General features: G+C 35.2%; 1 protein-coding gene across 1 annotated transcript in view; it reads right to left on the minus strand.

The window, feature by feature from the left end:
- Positions 1 to 7,022: 7,022 nt before the first annotated feature.
- The window catches only part of LOC149411302 (diacylglycerol kinase eta), a 608,003-nt gene continuing 589,432 nt past the window's right edge, over positions 7,023 to 25,593 (minus strand). The window contains exons 10-24 of the mRNA XM_089647677.1: positions 25,311 to 25,434; positions 24,777 to 24,959; positions 24,136 to 24,258; positions 21,562 to 21,683; positions 20,348 to 21,479; positions 19,851 to 20,134; positions 17,204 to 17,402; positions 16,462 to 16,652; positions 15,439 to 15,719; positions 13,616 to 13,742; positions 12,659 to 12,806; positions 10,135 to 10,296; positions 8,347 to 8,461; positions 8,160 to 8,290; positions 7,023 to 7,706 (exon numbers count right to left, since the gene is read on the minus strand). Of these exons, the coding sequence (XP_089503803.1) occupies positions 7,422 to 7,706; positions 8,160 to 8,290; positions 8,347 to 8,461; positions 10,135 to 10,296; positions 12,659 to 12,806; positions 13,616 to 13,742; positions 15,439 to 15,719; positions 16,462 to 16,652; positions 17,204 to 17,402; positions 19,851 to 20,134; positions 20,348 to 21,479; positions 21,562 to 21,683; positions 24,136 to 24,258; positions 24,777 to 24,959; positions 25,311 to 25,434 (3,607 nt within the window). The 3' untranslated portion in view covers positions 7,023 to 7,421. The remainder of the gene's footprint in view (positions 7,707 to 8,159; positions 8,291 to 8,346; positions 8,462 to 10,134; positions 10,297 to 12,658; positions 12,807 to 13,615; positions 13,743 to 15,438; positions 15,720 to 16,461; positions 16,653 to 17,203; positions 17,403 to 19,850; positions 20,135 to 20,347; positions 21,480 to 21,561; positions 21,684 to 24,135; positions 24,259 to 24,776; positions 24,960 to 25,310; positions 25,435 to 25,593) is intronic.

Here is a 25,593-nt window from a genome sequence, read left to right on the forward strand (position 1 = left end):
TTTTTAACATTTTAAATTTATCTTACACATTATTATCTACAAGAATATTTAGATAGAGTTCTTAAAGGAAGAATATCATTTTACAAAATATGCATAAGGCATTCATTTTTATCACGGACTTGATATTTTAAACAATGCCTTGAAAAATTTGATTCCAAAATATGCAGATAAAACAAAAGAAATAACAACAATGATAACAGTATCAAATAACTGTGTATTATTGGTTGTCATTTGTAAAGTGTGTCGGTAAAACATTTTATAAAAAGACACTTCTGAAATTGATTTAAAACTTAATTAAAAAAAACCCAGGAAATGAAGTGTCACAACTACAACCTACCAAAGATTTGGGTTTAGAAACACTTTTTAATTTGTGTAAGTAATTAAACTTTTTGGCTGAATTGGTTCCCGATACTCTTGGCCTCTCAATTTCTACATCAACTACCTTTTCATCTTTGCTTGGTTCAAATATCAACCAACACACTACTCTCTATCTACTCCCATCCAATCCTTAAGTATTTATACCGTTTTGGCCACTGGTCTCATGTTGTACATTATACAATAAAATTTTTACTTATTATTTTTTTTGGTAAACTAATGTTTAAGACAAGATTTTTTATGCATAGCACAAAGGGTAACAATTATTTTACCTTTGAAATAAACCAGCCAATATTCTTTCCAGGTGAAATAAATGACAAGTGGCAAAAATATTGCCAGTAACTTTCACAGGGTTAAAATTTTTTTTTTCATCAAGATTTATAAGCAGGTAATAATTGTTTGGCTGCATAGAAATTATATTTTCAAATAGGTTTTTGATTCCTTCTTTTTATTTTGAATGAAATAATAAATTACTCGAGAGAAAGGGGTGGGTTTAATTAAAATTTGGACCACATAGGAATATAGGATACAGTATAATTAACATTTTTAAATTTCGCACTAAAATTACGAAGACACCATATTTTATAGATAACGAATCAAGCGTTTACAAAGAAACATATTATTATATTTTTAAAAGTTACATTAAATTTAAGGAAAACATCAAAGAAATCACAGATTCTTAAACATATTACATAAATATTTCACGTTTTTTCTTCCCGCAAAAAATATTCCACTAAATATAACACGGTAATTCCCATTTCGTTCGATACATACTAAAAATCAAAAAATACTTTATAGAATCCCTCGCCTTATATTGAAATTGATTACCTATTTAGTTTGTATCAATTACAGAAAAAAACTTTCCCATAAATTAATTGTTTGTGGAACTGTAGAATCGTTGAAATGTTTTTTTAACTCGCGTATATTTTTCAGATAATGTACGAATATAATAATTTCTAACGTCGACAGATATTTTATTTAAACAAATACATAAAATTCAATTCAAGAAAATCATGGGTCGCGGCGTAAATGCTTTTTGTCAATGCTGCAATAACTCTAAAATGTGGTAAACCCAAAACAATGTTTACTTGCAAAACACATGTGCGTACATTATATTGTGAAGTGTAGGTTTTGACTGATTATTCTCAGCAAAAACTTTTTTTTTTCATGTTGAATGTTTATAAAAAAAAAATATTTGTTGTTTGCTTTCATAACTTTCTTTACACAAAATTTCTTTTTATTTTCAAAAGTAAGCACAAAACAAAAGACAGTAATGAGTGAAAAAAACTACTAATCGCTCCTTAACCACTTGAACTCAAGTGACTCATATATGAGTCGCATTGTTATTTGCTCATATTGCTAGCGACACATATGTGAGTCATTAGAATTAGAGTAATATTTCATAAATTGGGTGTAAAGGTTGATTTAGGTTGTTTTTGTTTAAATTGAGGAAGAAACTAAAGAATGTCTGAAATATTAATTTTAAAACCGAAAAAAGCATTCATTTATATCAATATTCTACTTCTTATTTACAACAACAATATAGAAAGAATTTAGTTAAAATAGAAAGTTTCTGAAACTTTTAGATTGTTAGTTATTATTGGTTAAGGTCTAAATTAAACTTTTACAGTTACTTTCCTTTATAAGTGACTGTTGCCTAAAATATCACAGAAGTATTGAAAACTGCAGTCTTCATACTATAAGTATTACTCCTCGGTCATTCCTATAAAGTGCAGAGCAATGATGAAAATGAACCAACAAAACATTCCTCTATTAGAAACTAAAGTTCTTGGAAGAAAACACAACATTTATTTACTGCTGACCGGTAAGAACTCTTCCTTCGCCAAGAATAAAGATAAATTGATTCTTCGATTCTTGGTTCTTCCACTGCAGTGGTTAAAATAAAACAATGAATAGTTATTTTAAAGATAACTGCTCTGCACTTTTTTATTTTCTTTACCAATCCAATGGAATTCTTTTCGTTTAACTCTTTTCTTTACTCAAGAAAGTTGAAATAAGGATGGAGATCTCACCATATAGTATACTTAAATTAGACACATTCATATTAGTTTCCAATACATTATTATTAACGACCAAAACGACACCTATTTTTTAAAATTTTTATTTAATCAGAGTACCCAACGATATTGTACAATAAAGTATTCAAGCTGTCTTACTTTTAAGGAAAACAGAAAAAAAATAGTTAGAGCAATGTGTTTTGAGAACGTAAACATGGATGGAGCCTTAATTAATAAATAAATTTAAGTTGCTTGTAGAAAAGAGGACTTGACTGATTACTTCGATATTAAAATTATCAGGTAATTATTTAAAATTCGTGTGTCGAAATTCTATTGTTTCAAAATTATGCTTTTTAAAACCCTGTGAGAAGTGCTTGAAAATGGATAGAAAATATTATACAATAGATACAAACAGGCACTTCAAGGTGAAGAAATTCACCTGCAGTAAAGTTAGAGTTTAGACTAGAAATACTTTGAACTGCGGAAAAGCTTGAAGGGATATCTTTACCACTAATAAAATATGTACATGAATATTTTTCGTGATTTAAATATAATGCATCATAAAACACATACTTAATGTCGATTTGAGTTGAACAAAACAATATTTGTGTCGATGGATATCAAACGTTGTTAAGTCCATTGAATTCTTGTCTCTAATTGGCCGAAAGGGACTTTCTGGAATTTAATTAAAATCACCATAATGATTATATCAAATATTTTGTTTGATTATTTCTTATTAAAATAAAATACATTTGAAGATTTTAAAAATATCACCGTATGCAGAACTCATTCTGTTTATCAAATATAATATCTAGTTTTTTTTATAGTGTGGACTTTACGATGTTTGACATACATCGACATATTTAGTCTTATCATTATGATTCAGACTAAGTAAAGATATTCGTATTACACAAGACTTAAATCATTATTTGAGTATGTGTTGGACCTTTGTAGCGAAGAATCAAATGTTATAAAAACCACAGAGCTCCACATTTTTGTGTCTTAATTAACAAAGGTCGAATATATAATGAATAATTTATTTGTTTTATTGCCAAGACAAAAATAGCACATTTATTTTTAGCTGGAATGTAATCTTGTGTGCTAAAACAAAGGTCGAATATATAATGAATAATTTATTTGTTTTATTGCCGGAAAAAAATAGCACATTTATTTTTAGCTGGAATGTAATCTTGTTTGCTAAAACAAAGTGGTTGATTATTTACATACTAGAATAATTACATAAGCTAATGAGTATTGAAATTACATTTATATGTCTGGTAACAATATTTATTATTGCATATCGTATACCATTTTGTATGAAAGGTAAATGGGTAATTTTAGGATCACTACACTTTGACAAAATGCTGGTTAATTTTTTGAAAATATTTTTGATTAATTAGACCAAAATTCGATAATGGTTGTCGTTAATGATAATTTAGCTCGCTGAGAGAATATGTTGTAACAAATAGTATGTTGGGTATTTTTAACAATAATTGTAAAATTATGCACTGAGCGTAAATTAGATCAGCGTGGGTATTATTTGTGTGGTTAGTAAGTTTAATTAAAGTATATATATATATAATTACTATTCGATTTCCTTTCGTTCTTTCCCCGACGCTCCGACAAAATTTAAACACAATGTAAGTAATGATTGTACTTATGTATATTTTATTAAAAATATTAATTTTGATTATTTTCCCAAGAAGTTTATTTATTATAATTGATTTCCTAGAATACGTTATTCAAAGTAAGCGTAACTTTTACATCATATTCTCGTGGAACATTTATTATTATAATTAGTTTTTATTTATTTTTCTTAACACACAAACTCGCAAAGGAAATAAGGGAATAATACAAAGCTTAAGGGAATTTTAACTACACTTTACGACTAACTATTTATTTAAAAAAATCATGTGACAATGATAATATTTCAATTGTTGTTAAAAAAATTACGGTCAATCAGTTAATTATGTTTCATTAACCCTTTGAATGCACGGGCCGCTAGCATGAGTCTTTTTTTCCCAGGTCCAGCGGGGTGGACTCATACACGAGTTATAATTTGCCCAGATTCAGTAGGGTTGAATCATATTACACAGTCATTATTAGCCCAGATCCAGCCGAGTAGTTTCATTTATGAGTTATTATTTGGCGAGATCCAGCCGGGCCGATTCATACATGAGTACCTAATTATTTGCGCTGAATCAGTAGAACTGACTAGTATATAAATCAGTATCACGTAATAATTATTTGCCCAGATGAAGCTGGGCTAACTTATTGAATCTAGCTGGGCATATTTACTTGAGTCAATATATATTATAATTGGCCAAAACAAGCAGGGCTGACTTATTATTTGGCCACATCCACCGAGGCCGACTCATATAAATCAATATACAGCTAGATACAGCAGGGTGGACTGAGACTATTAATTTATAAAATTGCGACTTTTAAAAACCTTTACGAGTCCCATAATAAAGACCATTTGGTGAGTCAATATATATAAAATGACCAAAAATTCCATTACGTGAAAAGGATTATATCCCATTGTTACGCACGTTTGCGTACGTAAAAGTGCATTCTCAAGATAAAGGTGCATATACATACAGTTATTAATCTAAGTATAATGCACATTTTCCAACAAATTTACATAAATGACACAATCTAGATAATGATTGCTTTCGTTTAGAATATTTGTTCAGAGATTTGTGTTTCTCTAACACACTCACGCACACACAGACGCACACACACACACACACAAACACACATGAAGAGTATTTTTAAGAGTAATAGTTTTCATTTTCTCAAACTTTAACATCGTCTTACATAAACATCAGATCTTCATCTTAGAAGAAAAATAGATTACAAACACTTAGTCAGAAAGTAGACAGAATAATCATCTAAAACGACTCAGAAGAGTAATTTCTAATTGGAGACACATTCAGAAATTTAGAATATACTGGTAATATTATTCATTGAAGAAGAAAAGAATAAATTTTAAATGCACATTCAAATATCATGAATATATGTTTGAACCAAGAAACAAAATACATTTATGGCAGATTGTCCCTAGGCAGCCAATCTAGCTTGAAAAATGTACAAAATTTCTATTTTTGTATAAAGTCGAGCTCCTTTAGTACAAGGATAAACTTTTTTCATCACGGGTACATTTTTTACTTAACCCTTTGGAAATGGGTGGTACATATTCTTACCACCGGGCTTTTTCGTTATATGGCAAGAATAGCAACCACTTGCAAAGAAAGGGTTATAATACCAGTATATGACTTAAAGGTTGTTCTAAAATTGATATCTATGATGAAAATAATAATGCAACGAGGTTATTGCAAAATTTTACGGCTCATCGTTCTACGAAGGAGCTCCGGTTGAAATTATTTTACTGAAGAGTATTACGATAACTTATCTTTATCAGGTTTTGAATAAACCATTAACACATATCATTATTACATTTAAAAAATATTTGTTGCTGTCAGTACATCAACAGACCTTCTCTAGCACAAAACAAATATTATTTAATATTGGTACTTATTTACATATCTAATGACAATGTAATTAATTATTATATCAATTGGAATAGACTTTTATTTGTTACATTTAATGTACAAATTTAGCACCATCTTTAGACTATCATCAATAGTTTCGTTTAATTAATATTTCACCCTAAAGATGGCGTTGTTTTTTCAGAATCTATTAAAAACAAATTTCAATGATTCTATTCGGTTCGTTTCTAATTCATTAATTGTGGTCAAAACGTTCTAAACAAATAATCAGTGCATCGATCGACCAATATAATATACTTACTCCATTGTCTACAATAGACTATGCGTTTATTTAAAAACCAATTCTATGTTTCATCTAGCAGTTTATTTTTATTTGTCAAATTCTAATTGGCACGTTACAACATAGTAGTATAACATTTGTTCCTAGCTACCACGGGAGGTGATAATAACCACAGAGTGCTAAGAACTGAACCACACTATGGAATTATTGGTACCTTTTGTTCCTGTTCTTTTACATTTTTAATGTTTATTTTTCAACTGACAGAATTTACAAAAGTATTGGCAGTTCCGTTGAAGTGTTTAAATATCACTCATTTGTTTTCATTGCTATTATAATGCTATGTTAATCATTAATGAACATCGTTACACATCTATGAAGGTACATTCCGGTCAACCCCTAAAAAAGTTCTTTGTTTGAGATACTGTCTGTACAAAATGAGACGAATAGAATCAAAAATGGTCAACTGAAAAAGAAACATAATTATTTAGATTTGAAACTAAACAACTTTTGCACTTTGTTAAGTAAGTGTAACAAGTTGTTTAATTTCAAATCTAATACAATGGAATTCCAACACAAATTAACAGTCCAAAATCTAGACTCATAATTATTTCACCGACACCATAGCAAATCACAATGGCAGAGTCAGATTAAAGTAAAATAAATCCGTATCCATGAATTTTAACGTATTTGTCAAAGTCATTGGTGGTTCAATATTCGTCAAATCTACAATTAAACTTAAATTTCCCTGTAATTCATTTTTCATTTCAGATCATTAATGATCTGATGTGAAAAATACATGAGAATTAATTACAGAGATAATTTCTAGTAGGAAAAGAAAGTATCTAAAATTAGTTTATTTTATGAAAAAAATATCTCTTTTTTGGAGACCATTTTTAATCCTAATCTTCTCAAATGTGAAATTAAATCTATTGAAGATCCAAGGATTTCCATTTTCAAGATTTTGATCAGTTGACATGTACCACTGTGAAATTCATATCTCTGAGAACTGCTGATGATTGCCGACCTCTGCTATAGAATTCCCCCTGATCTCCTCCATTCAGTATTATGTGGAAAAAGATACAATATAAGATCATATCTATTGCAATGTTCTCTTCACATGCCTTCCAAGTCTCTTAGATCCTGCCTTGCAAGAGTTGGAAACCCCATCTGTTGTTGTACCACTCTCAGCCCTCTCAATTCCGTGTTGTACGGGAGTAGAATGAATTGACATAATATCTATTGCAGATCCTTGATGGCCTGCAAGATTCTTTTGACGTGCCCCACCTTGGTGACGCCCATGTCTCGGAGGTCCCGCCTCGCCAGCGTGGGCAGCTCGCCACCGGTGACGTCGTGTCTTGCAAACAGCTCTGCGTACTCAGCCAGCTGCAGCGACGCGAGCCACGCGCCCACTTCAGGCGCGCCCCACGAGCATGCGGCCGGAGTGGAGAGGGGTAAAGCAGAAGAAGCGCGGCGGGAGGCAGCACCACGCAGCCAGCCCCTGCGACCACTGCGCACCTCCAGCTGGAATAAACAAACCTAGATTAAAAGAGAGAATCATGGGCAGGGGTGACTGGTGTTGGGTGGGGTTTGTCCAGATCTTGGTAGCAAATGCGTCTGCCCAGCAATTGCGTGATGGGCCAGATGGTGAGAGTCCTGACCTCTTCAATCCGACTCATCGCTCTGCTCGGCAGTGGGAGAGATGATTCATACATTCTGTCACTCCTGGACACAGTGACCCCCAACCTACCCACTCCTCTTACCCTTTTCCTTCTCAGAACTTCCTCTCGTTCCTTGCTCTTTTAAAAAACTCTCCACACAGCATCCCCAAAGATGACACAGGCCCCAAGGGGAAACATTTTCCTCAGAGCTTCCCGTGTGGAGTTAATAAAAAAAAAATTGGCACAGGGTAGTTTCTGTCAATGTCCTCATCAACCTTACCATTTCTTGCATCTGATTTAGACAATGTAATCTTACCTCACTGTCCGGAGGCTGTAGTGAGGCGAGGCCCCCTTGGTCCCTGACCAGAGCCAGCTGCTGCCTGGCGGCCCTGACGGCCTGTTGCAGGGGAGGGCCCCCTCCCGCCACTTCCGCTGCTGAGCACAATTCTGATTTAGACAATGTAATCTTACCTCACTGTCCGGAGGCTGTAGTGAGGCGAGGCCCCCTTGGTCCCTGACCAGAGCCAGCTGCTGCCTGGCGGCCCTGACGGCCTGTTGCAGGGGAGGGCCCCCTCCCGCCACTTCTGCTGCTGAGCACAATTCTGCCAATACTCGTGCCTGGAATTATTATGATAAATGTTATCACTCTGACGAGGAAGATTTTTAATAAATAGTCATATTACGGCGAAGCACAGCAAAATCATGTGTTTTTGTTTGAAAATTTAGAAATATAATAAATACTGAGAGTAAAACACATCATGGCTTTTGAAATAGCCAACCATTTTTTGGAAAGGTTTTTTTTTTAGTATTTTATATTTAGCTTCAAAATTTTACATTTTATATCTACGGTCTTAATTAAAATCGTGGTGAAACTTGTATGTGAAAACATTACTAATTGAAACGTAAAATAGAAACTGACAAAATAATTCATGGAAAGATATAAACATTGCTTATCCAGTAAAAGGGGGTCGTTTATGTGTTTTATAAATTTGAAATATTAATCATTTCTCATTGAATTTCGAAATTTTTCAAAGGTTTCTAAAATTTTCTATTCCATTTTAAAGATGATGTAAAAAAATACTATTTTAGAAACTAGATAAAATTAACTTTCAGATTTATGTATTCGAAATATACTTTAATGTTTAAAAATGTCAATATTTTAATTTCAATTTAGAGAATTGAAAAAAGTCCAGAAAAAAATAAAGTATCAGGCATTTAAAAAATGATTTAACCTTTGGTACATCAGACCCTTTTTGAGGGAAATCAAAAATGAAATTAAAAACTCTAAAAGTGTTTCAAGTGCAAGCGATTCTGTTAACAAATTTTATGCACTTTCTCACGGCATACAGGTTTAAATCGCATGTCAAAAAACTCTAGGTAGGGCGAAATTCCAATGCCAGCAGCGCATAAATGGTTAGACGGCGGGAAAAAAAATATTGTCAGTGGTGCACAAACGGTTTTCCAGAGGTTTTAACCCTTGCCTTGTCTGCCAGTTTAATTTACTATGTGATTCTATTTCGTAATAACTTTGTTTTTTTATAAATTATGTTTTAGTAAATTGTACCGATAATGTGTTAATATAATTGTAAAAATAGTATATAATCTACCATAAATAGTTTCCCAAGAATAGCTCAGAGGAAGTTGATTGATCCATATGAATATGGCAGCTCTCAAGGGTGAAAATCTCCCACTAACGAACCCCTTTCGGATAGAGTTTTATTATATAATGCGGAAAAAGTTCTAACATATGTGTCTGAACTTCAAATCCAAACAAGCAGCTGGTGATAAGCGGGCATTTCGACCATATCGCCATATACATAGGGACTACGTGATTTCGCCCAATTCCGGATGTTCAACGTCGCGGTGGATCGCCCTAAAGTGAAATTTCATCATGATTTCAAATTAGAAACAACAAAATCTTTAAATACTAGCTAGAGCAATGTTAATAGCATCCACACAATGAAACACAGAAAAACTAAAGAAGCAAAAAAAAGCTACTGTTCACCTTTGTTACAAATATGTTAAATTTTTTATTGGATTTTTTATTTTTATTTTTTATTCTTCCTTACAAACACCCGCTAAACTGCCAGAGAAGTTTGTCATGTTGAAATGTACATTGTAAGTTAAAAGTTGATTTTGAAGGTAAGATGGTATGTTCTACTCTCTCAAAGTACAGTTTATACCGTGGGTTCTAAATTGGTGAAGCAAATTCCAGTGTACTTCTGACTAATGAGAAATATAAAATTACGATTATATACCGGTTTTTTTTAAATAATCTATAATAGTCTTACCAGAGTAGCGAGGTACTGCCTCAGCGTGCCAGCCGGCAGCAGCCGCCCCTCGGGGGTGAGGGCGTCGACCGCTGCGGAAGCTGCGCACGCATTGGAGTACAGAGCGCTGCCCCGACCGCTGCCCGAGCCCGAGCCGGACCCCGTGATGGAAGACATCTTCACCTGGAGTCATACACAAATATAATTTTACCAATTATACATCCACATAACATTTTAGATAGATAATTTCTCGTGTGCTCCATCCCTATAGATGAGCACTACATAATACAGACTTGAGCCCGCTTAGAATAGAAAGCTTTTCCATCGAACATAATACGTCCATCAATCAAGATGTGCACCGCTGATTAAATTAGACAGTTCGCAAAACGAGTCGACACATGGTAGTAATTATTTATATATATATATCATACAACAAATAATAACTTTTTCTTTTATAAAATATTTAATATAAATCAAATAAAATAATATTATTATTAAGTTCTGCAAGTATTTTGGTTTTTATTATTGTTACAGCTGTTTCGGCTTTCAAGGCCATTTTCAAAATGTCCGTAATAACTTTGTCGCTAAAACATGAACCCAATTGCTGGTATTTAAAGTATTCTATGATATATAGTACGTTTGGGTAGGGTACATGCCCGAGCACCCTTGTGGAATAACTGCTCCTGAATGACAAATTGTCGCCTCGACAAGCAGAAATTTTATTGCATAAAGCCATAAAAACGATGAGCATCATGAAATTTGCAAAGATTTCAAGTTCCACCTAACTGTCTTAGAAAATTTCTGAAATACGTGCATAAACTCCGATAACGTTCTACTTGTGGAGTATATAAATAATGAAGAAGTTAAAACATTTAAAAAAGAAGCAATTTCTTTGGTTACACAAATCGCCTTTCCAGATAGGCGTACTACAGATACTGAGGTACATAGTAACATCTCCCTTTTTCTTATGAACGACATATTAGATGTAACAGAAATAATGATGAATAAGGATATAAAAACGGAAATGTTCCTGCAGTTTTTATAAAAAAATAATCAACAACATAAATTAATAGGCATAAAATTGTAAAATCTTCAGCAGTTGTTGTACAAAATTACAAGTTGACGGGTTCACAATTCTCTGTCACTTTTTAAAGAAAGACAAACATTCCCAGGAGGTCTAGCACGCACAATCGATAAAGCCCTACGTCAATATGATATTGACTGAATTCGTGATCTATGATCAGTTAGCAACATTCTCGAGCACGATCAACGACGATAGACAAAAAATGCCCGCCAAATGTAACACGGCTCCTTGGCTATCAATTAAATTTTGGTTGACTGCTGATATACGCTACTTTGTTAATAATTTTGTTCTTAATGCAAAATTACTGGTTTATCAAGGAACGTAATGATGTGGTCAATATTAAATTTCACAAAAATTACACAAATCAAATAACTGGCTAACGAACTGAAGTGAGCTTTTGAGTTTTGAAAGAATTCGTATACGTGACAAGTTTTATTAGCTTGGGCCAATGACTCCAACGAGCCCATACATTTGTGTGGCCTCGCAAAGCGAAATTCGTTGTGAATAAAGACCTCACTCCCTTTTTAGTGCCAAAAAGTAAATACAAACTGCCATTGCATATTTAGGTTAGTATTTCGATTCAAAATTCCAAATTCATTAATATTTTTACATAACTCTACGACGTTTAATGTTTCAGAATGTCAAATAACTCCAGTGTTGCCAGTATATATCAATAAATTTACAATATCAAATCTATAGGCGGAACTACCGACGATTTTGTAGCAATTTAGCTGGCAAGGTTGCACTATTGATCCGCAGATCTATATGTATTGGTAATGAAAATCGGCATACGCTCGCAATACTGGCAATAAATATGTGTTGGCAGTCCGTATGGACTTTTTGATACTAAAAAGGGAGCTAATTAGTTGATGAGGTCTTTAGTTATAACTAGCAACTTTTATTCCTCCAAGTTGGAATGGAATCAATTGATCGAGTTTCGATTGTCCATGGATCGTGTTTACGATTCCTTTCAACTCAAGGGCTTAAGTTAGGTCACCTCTATTCATTAATTAGCCATTTATTTTGCATAATGATATCCAAAAGGTGGGCATGTTAACAGCTTATCCAACACCTTGGAGGCCTCACTAAAAGGAGCAGAATTTGTCTACCAACTGTCAGAATCATATTTCGACCGTGCTAGCAAACATCGCTAACTGACCACAAATGACAGATTTTATCAATATCATATTGATATAGGGCGGTATAAAATCATCGGTAGTTATCTATCTATCTATCGATAAGACATTGTAAAGTTATCGATTTCACAGTGCTAAACCCCCAGGTTACAAAAATAATCTTAGAATATTTGAAAACCTCCTACTACTATCATTAGAAGCGAAAAATGTTCCTTGTGTAATGATAAAGGATTTAGCTAGCAAAGGAATTGAACCCACAATTCCTAAGTGGGAACCCGACGCATTTTTCCACTCAGCTATTAATGACTTTAAGGTCTCTTCTTACCCATTTAACCAGAGTGTTGGAGGTCTCAATGAATATGAGCAGTTGGGCGAGCTCAGCAGCCGGCAGTTCGTCGGGGGGCGGAGCGGGGGGCAGCGGGGCCTGCGGGGGGCCCCCGGGCGGGCCCAGCTTCTGCTTCTCGCCCCAGGTCCTGCAAAGTTAGTAGGGGAACTCGTAGTAGGAGGAGTGCGGGGACTACTCACACTGAATGGCTAGTTGCATGTCGTGGGGAGGGGGGGAGGGGGGGGAGCTCACACTTGATGGGAGATATTAAACCACTAAATAATGTAGATTTGGGGGAAACTCAATCACTTAATAGGTACTCAACCACTAATATTAAGTTGGGGTAAAACAATAATTTCTAAATGCAGATCTTCGGGTACCTACTCAATCATTTGATGAAATGAGCCCTTTGATGCGAGGGACACTGTAATTTGATGCAGCCAACTCCAAGATTTCATGCTACAATGTAAATGTGACTAGGACTGTGGCAGAGGAATACGAGTTTTGGCTTTGAGACCAGATATCACGAGTTAAAAACTCGACAACACGCAAAATATGATATGCGATGAATCCAAATATAGAATTAAAATTTATAAAGAGTCGATACTTGTCAGAAAACATTGGCTATCAGGAATCGATCGATTTCAAAAAGAAAATACATGGAGTAACTATGGAAGTGATCTTTGATGCCGGGAGCTATTAATGTTGAATGTTCTGGGGGCAAAAATAAAAATAAAACATTTCTTTTCACAAAAATTAGGCAATCTAAAGTTGGGCACACAATTAATTTCTAAAGTCTTTAGTTACTATCCAGTTTCTAAATGAGTAATGTCCAAGAAAAGTTTCAAAATTTCTTTAATATAAATACACGGATTGTTGATAAGGTAACAATCAAACAAGGTAGGGCCGGAACCAAAAAGGACATTTTACATAAATTTATTTATGAATTTTACTCACTTTAGGGAGGTTTCCAGAGCTCTGGAGCGGCACAAGACTTGCGCCCGGTTCTTGTGCATAATCCTGATCATTCCTGGAGGTTGGAGCCAGGCCTCTCCGTCCACCTGTACGGGAACTCCTTCTGTTCCTGGAAACCGAAAAAATCATTCAAATTCATACAAATTCATTTAAATTCATACAAATTACAGTCAATCATTAGCTAAGGCACTATTCTCCATAAATTAAATATTTTTATAAAACCACTGCTTATTACACGTTTACATAATCCTATTACAATACACATAATCCAAAAGACATAACTTTTAATACTTAACAACGTAATAGTTTAGAGTTCTTGCCTAAAATGACTCTTGAAACCTTCGAGGCCAATGTTAAAAAAGACAAGAGACCTAGAGATTTCATTTAGCAGCACCATACCTCTTGTCATGCTATGCTGGGCCAGAACGTCCGTTCTGCCATGTGGGATATAGAGAAAGTTGTGATGTCGACCCTGGCGGTAGTTGTATTTGTTTATTGTTTATTTACATTGTATCTTTTTTACGCTAAATTGTATAATTTTTAACCTCACTAGGACAAGCTTGTGTTGAGGTTGCTATAAATTGTTCAGTAGTTCTACTGAACAATTTATAGCATTCCAAGAGGTATGGGCTGTTTTTTTTTTACATTAAAGAAAAGTTTATTCTTATAGGCCCATGAAGATATTGCGTCTAAATCAAGTTGTACTTTAATACAACCTTGAATGTCGCGTATCACCTGGACAAATTTAAAATTGTCAGCAAAAAGCAAGCTAGTGGTACTTTGGATGCATCAATATCATCAATCAATAATAGAGGTCCCGAGTTGACCCCTGAGGTATTCCTGCAAATGCAGGGAATTCCCTGCACTCATGACCGAAAATACATACACATATTCTGTTTCTTAAATAAGTCATAAAAAAACTTTAGCTAGCTTATTCTGTGGATCTGTAGTATGTCGTGGTCTGCACGGTCAAATGCCTTTGCAAAGTCCTTATAAATCACGACTATTTATACTGAGTATCCAATCCTTTTGCTACTTTCTGTGAAAGCTCGAGAATATTGGATAAAGTTGATTTTTTTGATAAGAAACCATGCTGATTTTCTCCAAGTTTTGTATTTTGTTTTATTTAATTTGTCAATTTTTCAGCATTAATGTTTACAAATTTTTTGTAAATGACGATAAGATCGCTACCGGTCTCTAACTTTGTGGTAAGCTTGAGAGCAAAAATAGAAGTGCTCTGTTGACAAACAAGTGAAAAATTAGCTAAAATAAAAACAGATACTGCTTGAATCAGAGAAGACAATAAAAGTGGTCTTAGATTTGATCCTGAGGGACACCGCATTTTACTGTAAAATTTTTCGAATAAAGTTCATTCTAAAAGTGATGTTTAAACATAAATATTTCTAGAGTTGGAGGCGAAATGTACAAATGCACTGAAAATATCACAATTTACGATACATATTTTTTAAAGCCATGTACTTTACCTCTGCCTCTACTTTAGTCTAGTCACATCACGGTCACATCTAGGACTCCAACCCAGGACCCTTTCCTTGCTGACTGGCAAGTCCTGGGTTCGAGTCCTAGATGTGATCGTATATTTTTCTGATTTTCTTATTTCAGATTTTCGTTTAGGAATCGCTAATATTGTCTTCAATAATAAGAAATTATTTAAAATTTTTTTTTTTACTACAGGTGTTTTGAATTTAGTTTAGATTAGGTTAGGTTAGGTGTTTGTCTGTATTTTTTCTTCACTTTTCTATAATGTTCTGTTCTTCTATATCATGCACCCATGGAAAAATCCTTACCTAGTATGTTGATCTGCACATTCCTGCACTGCGCGATCCTGTGTCTCTGCAGGTTAATGAGGCGGGAAGCCGCCATCTGCGCGGATCCGAAGACGGCCACCACCTCGAGTACGCGGTCATCAAAGCTGGGCGCCAGGAAGGGACTGCCGGGCCCTCCCTCACCGCCCCAGAAGTTGGTGCCGCCCATGAAGCTGGGGATGTTCAGGACTACGATGCCCTGCAGCTCGGGCAGGGGGATGCGTTGGCCATCACACTCTAGTTGCACGCGCTGGCCGAGATGTCTGTAATTTAAGATGAGAATTTTTTTTTTACATTACAAGTTTACAATTTTACAGGAATATCACGAAAGATTTGCCACAAAGGGTTAGAGAGTTTATAAATAATAACTCTTACAGTTATCAAACTTCCTTTCGATACTTTTGTTTCTAAATATAAAATAAACGTGGTCTTAGATTTGATCCCGAGGGACACCTGATTTTATTAAAATTGTTTTTAATAACATCCATTCTAATTGATGTATAATTCTTTGTGATACATGTTAAAACATACAAATTTTTAGAGGTGAAGGGGAATATTACATAATAAAGTTTCACATGGATTTCTAATGCCTTCTATTGGATGGCGTCAACGGATTGAGTAAAGGAAATAGACGTTGATCACAGACGATATGGGGTGATTATATAAATATGAAGAGAACTATTTTCGATTTTAAATGGGTGAGAGCCGCCAAAAATTGGGAAAACTGTAAAAATTTAGAGGGAGGCCTAAATCCAAAGCTGGAAACCAAAAGGTTTAAGAAGATGAAAGCAATGTTGAAGTGACATTGCTTGTGATATATACATAGAGATAATCTGGTGGGAAGGTCGCTCGCTACCGGCCGAACAGATTGAGTTTCCACTCATACAGATGGTACCGACTTACCTCCTTTTAAAAGTGGGGCATACTAAAAGAAAAGGCCTTTACAACAATATTTAAGATTTTTATCTTGTAAAAAAAGAAGGTGGATATATCCATGTGGGTTACCTGTAGGTTCTTTGCAGCCACTCCCTGGAGCCCAGCACACCGTACCACATGTAATTACGGGCGCGTGAACGGCACTTCTCCGGGTGCTCCTCTCGCTTCTGGTGGAAGTCCAGCGAGATCTTGGCATCGATGCCGATGCCGAAGTAGTTGTTCATCACGGAGCGCTCGTAGAAGCCCTCCAGCAGGGTTTCCTGGCAGAAAACAAACACGCTCTTAGCTGTGGCCAAATACCGCTTAGTAATTACACCTCAAAACTTCAAATACGTTTTTGGAGGATAAAAAAGATATCAAAGAAAGATTGTGAAAGGTAATGACCACCAACTACGAAGGTGACAACGGACAACGATGGTTTATAATTTATCTACGCATCACATGGTGAGTAAAAAATCAATCACCCTGCGGAAAACACCTGTACTTAGTTCATAATGCTTTATTTGTTAAAGTTTTTCATAGAATTAAACTACATAATGAATTTCACCTTTGCCACAAACGTGCCGCGTGAAAAGTACACAGGTTCCAGCAAACTTCTAGAACACAGTGTGTCTCTGCCACAGTCCAACCCACTTTATATTTTGGAAAGAATTTTGGTAGCGACCAAAACACCTTCTTTCATGTGGATTAATCAGTGGGCTAAAAAACAATATCAACTGAACAGATAAATACATGGAAGCAGACTGCAGAGCTGTGCCTGTGCCGCTGTCCATTCCAATTTGCTACAGTAGGGATAAAAACAATTTCTCACCTGTGGGTCCATCAGCGGACTGACTGCTGCGCACAGGGCGTCCGCGTTAGCGAGCAGACATCGCCCCACCAGACCGCCTGACACGTGTGGCCAGGCAGGCAAGCGCACCAGCGGGTTGATGATGGGCAGCTGGCGCCGGCCTTCCACTAAAGCACTCTTGACGCCTGGGCCCCACAGCGAGGAAGCAGATTTTGATAATCTACGAGATCAATATTTTTAAAAAGTTATAAAATTGTAGATTAAAATTCAAAGGTTTGACTTCAATTTTTCAGAATAATACCTTGAAGGGGTACCAATTCAAGGGCCATTTGCCAAAGACTAGTATTTGTCAAGAATGAAAAATCACTGACACTTTTAAATGAAACTTTCTGACCAATAATTCAGACTAGCAGTTAAAAACCCGCTCCGCGGGTTTTTTTCTGCTAGGCCCTGCGGGCGGCTCTTGCTTCGGCTTCGCCCATTTTAAGTGATATTAACAACAGTTACATTTAATAGATAGATATTAGAACATTCACAGAGAGAGGGTGAGTATATATATTGTTAAAACACGGAACAGGAAGGAGTTAATTAATAATAACATTCTAAATTTACGCATAATAAGAATGACAGTTGTTTGAATAAATGAAATTTTACGTATTTGTGATGGATTATTTCAAATGAAACACTATTATTGACTACATGTCTACAACTGATATTAACTGTTATCGTACCTAATATAATTAGCTCATAGGAGACTTGCAGTGCTTAAATATGTGTTACAACCGTCAATGTCTATAAGTTGAATCAATATCGTTTAGTTTGTCACAATTAAAGATAGTTTTAACAAAGTTGACTTAAATAATAGATTATTACATATTGATTAATTGTACCCGTGTTTATGAATAAAAGGAGGGTAATTGTGCGATGACATTAGCAGTCGGTTTAATTAAAAGGTGCTAATTTTACTCCAACTGGTGGTAATTCTTTACCTACAACTGTTACTGTATCTAATAAAGTTTAATGCTAGATTATATATACACCTTCATCAGGAGAGTAAAAATCTATATATAAAGGTAGATTATTACAATATAGCGCCCCTGAGGTGATATCTCACAAAAGCGGCGCTATGCAAATTGTCCAATAAATAAATAAATATAATGTTTACATTTTATTGTGTATACACCGAAGTAAAAAATTAAATATAGATTGCAATTGGGAAAGAAGAAGTGGAAGGAGGGGGGAGGAGTAAGAGTAGGCTGGGTTTATAATAATTAGGAATTACAATATCGTTAGACGGGAAAGACCAGTTGAGTGGGAAAATATTAAAAAGAGAGTTTATAAAAAAATTCTTGTTAATTATATCTGCTTTTATATTAATATGTTTCCTCATTTCTAAAATTTCAAAATTATTTATAGTGAAGTATTTTAAGACCTGAAAAAAACAAATAGCATATAACCATAAAACAATATATTCATAAGACAAATAGCATTTAATAACGGTTATTCTAATAAATTGATAGTTGAAATACTAAATAAAAAAATTAAACACATTCTCTTCAAACGGTCTTTCTAAAGATAGAAATAAACAATGGCGTAGAATTCTGTTTGTGGATAACGATACTTCTAAAATTATATATATATAAACAATCCTGGTACCATTCAACTGGCGTTTTACACTAATAACAATGAAGAAATATATTCTTAATAATAATGATAGCAAAATTCAAACAAAAAAAACAGGAGTTTAAAAACTCAATTGAGATGATTGTAATATCTTTTACAAAGGTAGAACCAATAGAAACTTTGAAGTCAGAACTAAAGAATATCGCAGGGCTATAAATGGAAATAGTGAATCTGAGTTTGCAAATAATCTTTTAAATAATGATTACACTTTCGATAAAAATTCAGGTCTTAAAATACTTCACTCAGGATATAAAGCATCGCAAATAAATAATTTTGCAATTTTAGAAATTAGAAAACATGCCAATATAAAATCAGATATAATTAATAAGAAAAAAAAATATAAAAAATAATGATAAATGCCATTACAAAGTGATAAGCTTCCAGAAGAAATCTTCTTATAAAACGCTTTTTAATGGTAAGTAGTCAAGTATTGTTAGCTGCATATTTAAATATTCGCGCCAGGCATTTGGTTCGTTTTTAAACCGCCAGAGGTGCGCTCTGTCGGCCATCTTGAAGAAACGCGTGAATTTTTATAAACGTCAAACATAATCACGTAACTGTGGAGAATTTTCATTGTAATGTAATTAATCCAATGGATTATGAACTTTCTAAAACATATTTTCTTCGATATTATCCAAAAATTATATGAGCAGAAACGATGCTTATGAAGAAATCTCGTATTATTATGAGGCGATCCTAATTTAGTATGGAATTGTGTCTTAATATTCAAGTTATCCGAAACAGACAATTTAAATTTGACCAATCAGAGGGCCTACACCGTCCAGACGCTGGGACAATAATACTATCAGATTACACAGATTCAGTTGGTATTAAATTAGAGTAAATAAGAATCTGGTATGAAGGTTGAATTTTACTAGAATCAGGTAAAATGAGGGTAAAGAAGAAAACGATAGAAGAAGTAGGTCTAGTACCATATTAGGTAAAATGAGGGTGAATTAAAATATGGCATGAAAATCATTCTAACCGGTCTGCTTCTCCTGGTTGGAACAAGCTGCCGCAACTTATGCGTCTGGTGGCCGAAGAGCACCTTTCCACGTCCAGCGAAGTTCGTGGTCCATTGTCTGAGCACCTTCTCTCCCTGGGCCACGGTGGACCAAGTCCTCCACCCAGCCCCAGTCCCGCTGCGAGCCCCGTCCCACCTAGCCCCCTCTTACCATCGCTGCTGGAGGGAGAAGGAGGCTCCACAACTACTGAAACCCTTGGAAACATCCTTCCTCCTTTGGGTAAGTCGTCATCATCATCATCCATCTCCAAGTAGATGTTGTTCGGATTCAATCGACGCACGTCTTCCCCGTGATCTACAAATAGTGAGTCCATCTTTGGTAGAATCTCTCCGTGCAATCTAATGTCGTTTTCAATATCTATGTTAATTTCTTTCGGTGAAGCATTTGGTTCCATGTCAAAATCTTCTTTAAGTCTCGCATTCAGTAAACCTTTTCCAGCCTCTTTGTCCAGGATGACAGTTTCGGCACCCATTGAAGAAGATAGGTTACTGCAGGATCCTTTCATGGATTCAATTTTGTTAATGATTTCAAGTGTTTCTAGCTCTTCGTTCAATGTCAAAGCAGGTAGTAAATTTGTGTCTGGTTTACCACTTTTTTTGCTGTGCCGTAAGTGTCTTTTGAACGATTTTCTCGCAATGTCATTTCCTTCTACGAACTGCGCCAAGCTGCAGTATTTAATTGGTTCTGTTCCAGTTGCTAGATTGAACACTTTGTTTTCAAAGCCAAATTTCTCTTCAAGCTCTTTACTAGATTTTCTCACTCTTCTCAAGAAGTTAAATATCCTATCATCATATTTTTCTAAACTTGGGTTTCTGCTATCCAAAGGAATCTCCGATGTTGTTTCTGAAGTAAACAATGTAGTTTCATCTGTAAATGTGCTTTCTATATCGCCATTTCTTCCGACCATTGCCATGACTAAATCTTGGCCCAAAACAGAACTCATATCATCCATGATGGATTCGCCATGAATGGTTTCAGAATTTGGACAGGTTGTGTCTGATGTTTCTGGCGAGTCTATGTGGTTAATGTACTCTTCGATATCTGCTTCTTTCGAAGTTTCAAATGGTTTAGGGTCATTGGGTTCGGAGGCTAGACTACATTCTTCATTGCTCATAGCGGAAAGAACATCCGAGAGATCTTTATCTTCTTCTTCCGGACTATGGACTCTTTTAGCAGGGGAATCAACTGGTATCTTTTCGTTGGAAATCGAATCTTCGTTGATTTTGAACTGTTCTTCAGTGTATGGTGTGTCAGTATCGATTATTGTCATTTTATCAGATTCATAAGTATCTCCTATATGAATTGGTATATCTATTGAGACGTGGGTTGGTGTGCCTTCATCTGAGATGACAAAGCTTGGAACTCTAAATAAATTAACATCACAGATATCACCGTCTGGATTGATGAGGTCTTTTAACTTAGTGAGATTGCTACACGAGTTGGAGTTGACCAGCTCCATGTTAGTTGCAGGACCGAGAAGATTCAGGTTGTGAGAACTGCATTTGCTGCTCGCTAAGTCGGGAGATTTGCTATTTTGGCTGCTGCAAAGGGGGAACAGTCTGGCTATATCCGAGTCAACAGGTGGCACTCTGAAAGAGGAAAAAAACTTCAGTATAACACAATGTAAATGATTAAGAAAAATCTCTTTTCGAGGATTAAATTACAACTCACCCATCTTCTGGAAGGTTTCCAGCATCAGAAACGGCAGAAGACCTTCTGCTCGGATCAGCAAATTCCTTAGGCGCTGGGAGGAGTTCCCAAGAGCATCGAGTGTCTGAAGTATTAGTTGATATCTGAGTAATCAGAAGACCATGGTTAATAAATATCCCGAATCGCTACAATTAATTATTTAATTGCCGGCAACCTGGGCGTTTTTTGTAATAAATATGATAAATTAAGTACATTACCTGCCTCACAAGACAATATCTGTTCTGAGACGGGTAATAAAATGTAATTTTAATAAATATAAAAAAAATAATATTACAATTGAGTAAATTAAATAACACAGGTTACAATGAAAAAGTCAATGGAGAGGTGAGTTGTCCAAAAACAGTCACACGAAGATCGGAACAAGACTGAGGGCAATTAGTTCAATAGCTGGAATGAGGCAGGACGGCAAACAAGCTGAATACTTCTTCGGATAGCACATTAGAGTGATGCACCGCACGAGGGAGGAACGGGACACAGTTCCAGGTCCAACCTCCAAACAGGAACTAATCCGGTTCACAGGTGGGTCCAAGATGGCGGAGAGAACAGGAGCCGGGGTCTGTCTACAGGGTTCCAACAGGAAACTTAGTATACCTCTAGGAGTAGGAACACATTGTACTGTGTTTCAAGCTGAGATGGAGGCCATCTTAGCCTTCGCACAGGAGAATGTACACATTGGTTACAGGAATAAGAACATACGCATATGCTCTGATAGCCAGGCGGTCTTAATGGCACTAAAAAGTAACTGATGTGATCTAGACTGGTAATGGAATGCAGGACCATTCTTGAAGAACTTGCAAATATTTATAAAAGGAACCGGGTTACTGTTCGAGGAATGAGGTACAATGGGATATAGCACAACTGAAACTTTACGTCAACCGTCTCTTTAATAAAAAAATAAAATAAATAAATATGAAAATACGTAAAGTACATAAAGCATGAGAATTTTTTTAACAATAATACGTAAAATATCTCGTTAGTAAGTGTGTTTTAAGAAATTATCAAATTAAAAAAAAAAAAACGAAAAAACAAGGTAAACACATAATTAAATAATACTTGGTTAAACTTTGGAAAGTTCTTAAAATACTTCGCATAAATGAACATAAAAATCCATCAAACATCTAAACCTAAATTAAAAAAAAAAGCAAAAAAAAAATTAATAAAAAATTAAATTAATAAAAAAACATAAATTATAAGAGAGGAGAAAAAAAGGTTCAGATTTCATAAAAATTAGCGATAGAAAAGATTGCCAGTAACTTTGTGGTGCAAGTCCTTTTTTGAGTATTGACATTGTATTGAAATAACGATTTTAGGTTATGTAATAATAGGTTTCTTTTAGGAAGATGTTAAAAATGAGAGGTGTGAGGTAGGATTCATGCTTTTTGGAAAAAGTTGATTTCATTTTTTGGTACCTGAAGTTGATTTGAGATTTACTGTGTATTTATATATGTATGTATATATTTTTTTCTTGTTTATTCCAGATCTCGGGGAGGGTGGTGCAATCCCACGAGCTCCATATTATACATAGAATATATCAAGTAAATATTAAAAATATTGTAAGATAATACATACACAGTAAACGAAAACAAAATACAATAATAATAATAATACAACAACATAATGAGACTATAGTTTTTTAAAAATAAAAAATATTTAAAAAAATATATATGTATATGTATGTATAATTTTTTATTTTATTTTTATCTATGACATCAGGATTTGGCTCCATCGCTTGTAAATACATAGGTCCCTGCCAGAAGTGCAGTGTTGCCATCACAAGACGGTTTTCGGTCGTGGCTAGTCGCGTTCGAAAGATGGTGATCTGTTTTTTCATTAGTGCTCGGAATCCGGAAACACGCCCTTCCACAAACATCTCAGTGGCACTACAGTACCAGGACAGCCCAAAAAGTATTTGGTAGGAATTGTTGTACTGTACTTCCATTCTTTTTAGAGATGCTTTGTTGAAGTTGGTCCACAGCTCCGAGGTATATAGGCTCATGCAGTATGTGTTAAAAAGTTGCCTTTTTGCTTTTGGGCTACACTTGTTAAATCGTCGAGAAATCATATTTGCTCTGATGCACAGTGATCTTCTCTGTCGCTCAGTATCCATATCATCATTGAGATCCGCTGTTACGATGTGTCCTAAGTATTTGACCTCCGGTTTTTCAGTTATTTTTGTGCCGTTTAGGCTGACGGGTAGTACTTTTGTAGGGACTGTGCCCGTTTTCAATACTAGTAACACAGATTTAGTTGGGTTGTAGACCATGTTATGTTCAGCGGCATATTCTTCGCATATCTTTAATAGCTTTCTCAATGCTTTAATGCTTGGAGATAAAATAACCATGTCATCTCCGTATGCAATGTTATTTACACAAATGTTTCCCAGGTAACAACCCACATTCGCCGAGGTAAGTTTATCGCTTAAATCATTCATATAGACGTTAAATAAAATTGGTGATAAGCTTCCCCAAGTATATGGTTATAACACACTTATTACATTCAATATGGTTAATGAATACAATTTAGAATTGTACTTACTACCTTTAAGGAGTCAGCGGGATGAAGTGCAGCGGCAACCGCTAGTCTCAAACTGTCAGCCCTCTTCCTTACTTCCGCCCCTCTGCTGCTCCAGCCAAGTCGTGCCTTTTGATTGACCTCTTCCTGCGATTCACATTTGTTGTTAGTTAGGTTAAATCTTTCCACAGCACAAATTTTTAACAGAGTAAAGCAAGGTTCGGAGTTCAGACCTGTTTTATAATCATCCTATTTAGTAAGAGTAATCACAGCATTATTTAAAAAAAAATGTATTAAAATCTTCTAATTACTTTATTAATTATTCAAGTGGTGGCAAAATACAAATTGATCTGTAATTACCCAATAAGGTGCAAACACCTCTTTTATAAATAAATACATGGGTCTAAAAATACTACATTTTATTTCATCTGGAATTTTTGCTTGGAATAAGATTCAATTTAAAAAAGGATTATTAGTAATGGACCTAAAGATAATTTATATTTATTTTTTAAATTTGGCTAATTCTGACATTATCGATTCTCGGAGAAGAGCTTTTAATTTTCCTAAAAATGCATTCTATACAGTCATTGTGGCCCTTAGCATGGCAGGTACATGCTTCTAGCTGTTAGTACATTACAAAGTGGACAGTGTTAGATGGGGCATACCTTTTCCGTCTTGTCTTTCATCGGCGCTTTCTGTGGTTGTAGTTCCCTCACGGCATCCAGCAAGGCCGCTAGTTTGGCCCTAGTTTCCCTGCCTCTCTCTCCCCCTGTATTGGCAGCCAGTTCACGTACGGCCGCCCTCAATAACTCAGTGGCATGGGTGCAGGCTGATCCACACTCTATGCTCTGAATTAGAAGGAATATTTTATAATCATTAGTTACTGCAGACCAAAGAGAACTGCCGGTTTCGGAGGGGTGAGAGCCGCCAAGAATCCACAAATGAACCCATTTTAGGAAGGCCTATGTCCAACGCTGGACAACTATTGCAAATTATTGAAGTGCCTATTTAAAATTGCAGGATTCAAGATTGTAAGTTTGATTTCCGTTAGTGAGAAATTACATATAAAAATCTTGGTGAATGTATATTTTTCTAGATATTTCATGAAAACAATATAATTATGTACTGCGATATATTGTGAACGGCGTAATAGTAAAAAAAGTGCAATTTGAATAATGAAGTTGTAATCAATTAGGTACCAGGTTGATGGAATCCAGGTGCGTGTAGATGGTTTCTTCAATAGCCAGTGGTCTTCCGAGGGTTTCTTTGGTCTCTGGGCCGGTGGTGGTTGGAAGAGGCCGCTCAAATGCCATTATGCTCCATCTAAAACGTCAGCAAAATAAGAAAATGTCTCTTTGTGAATGCAGGTGATGCTATTTGTTTCAAGAATATATTTTGGTTTTAATTTCGGTCACCTTATGCACACTTAGCCAAAAGATTGATATTTAGTTTATTTGGTTTCCAACCATTATTTTAAATATA

The sequence above is a fragment of the Hesperophylax consimilis genome, chromosome 26 (genome assembly GCF_061612785.1).
Source record: "Hesperophylax consimilis isolate HC1 chromosome 26, BYU_Hcon_1.0, whole genome shotgun sequence".
Taxonomy (NCBI): Eukaryota; Metazoa; Arthropoda; class Insecta; order Trichoptera; family Limnephilidae; genus Hesperophylax; species Hesperophylax consimilis.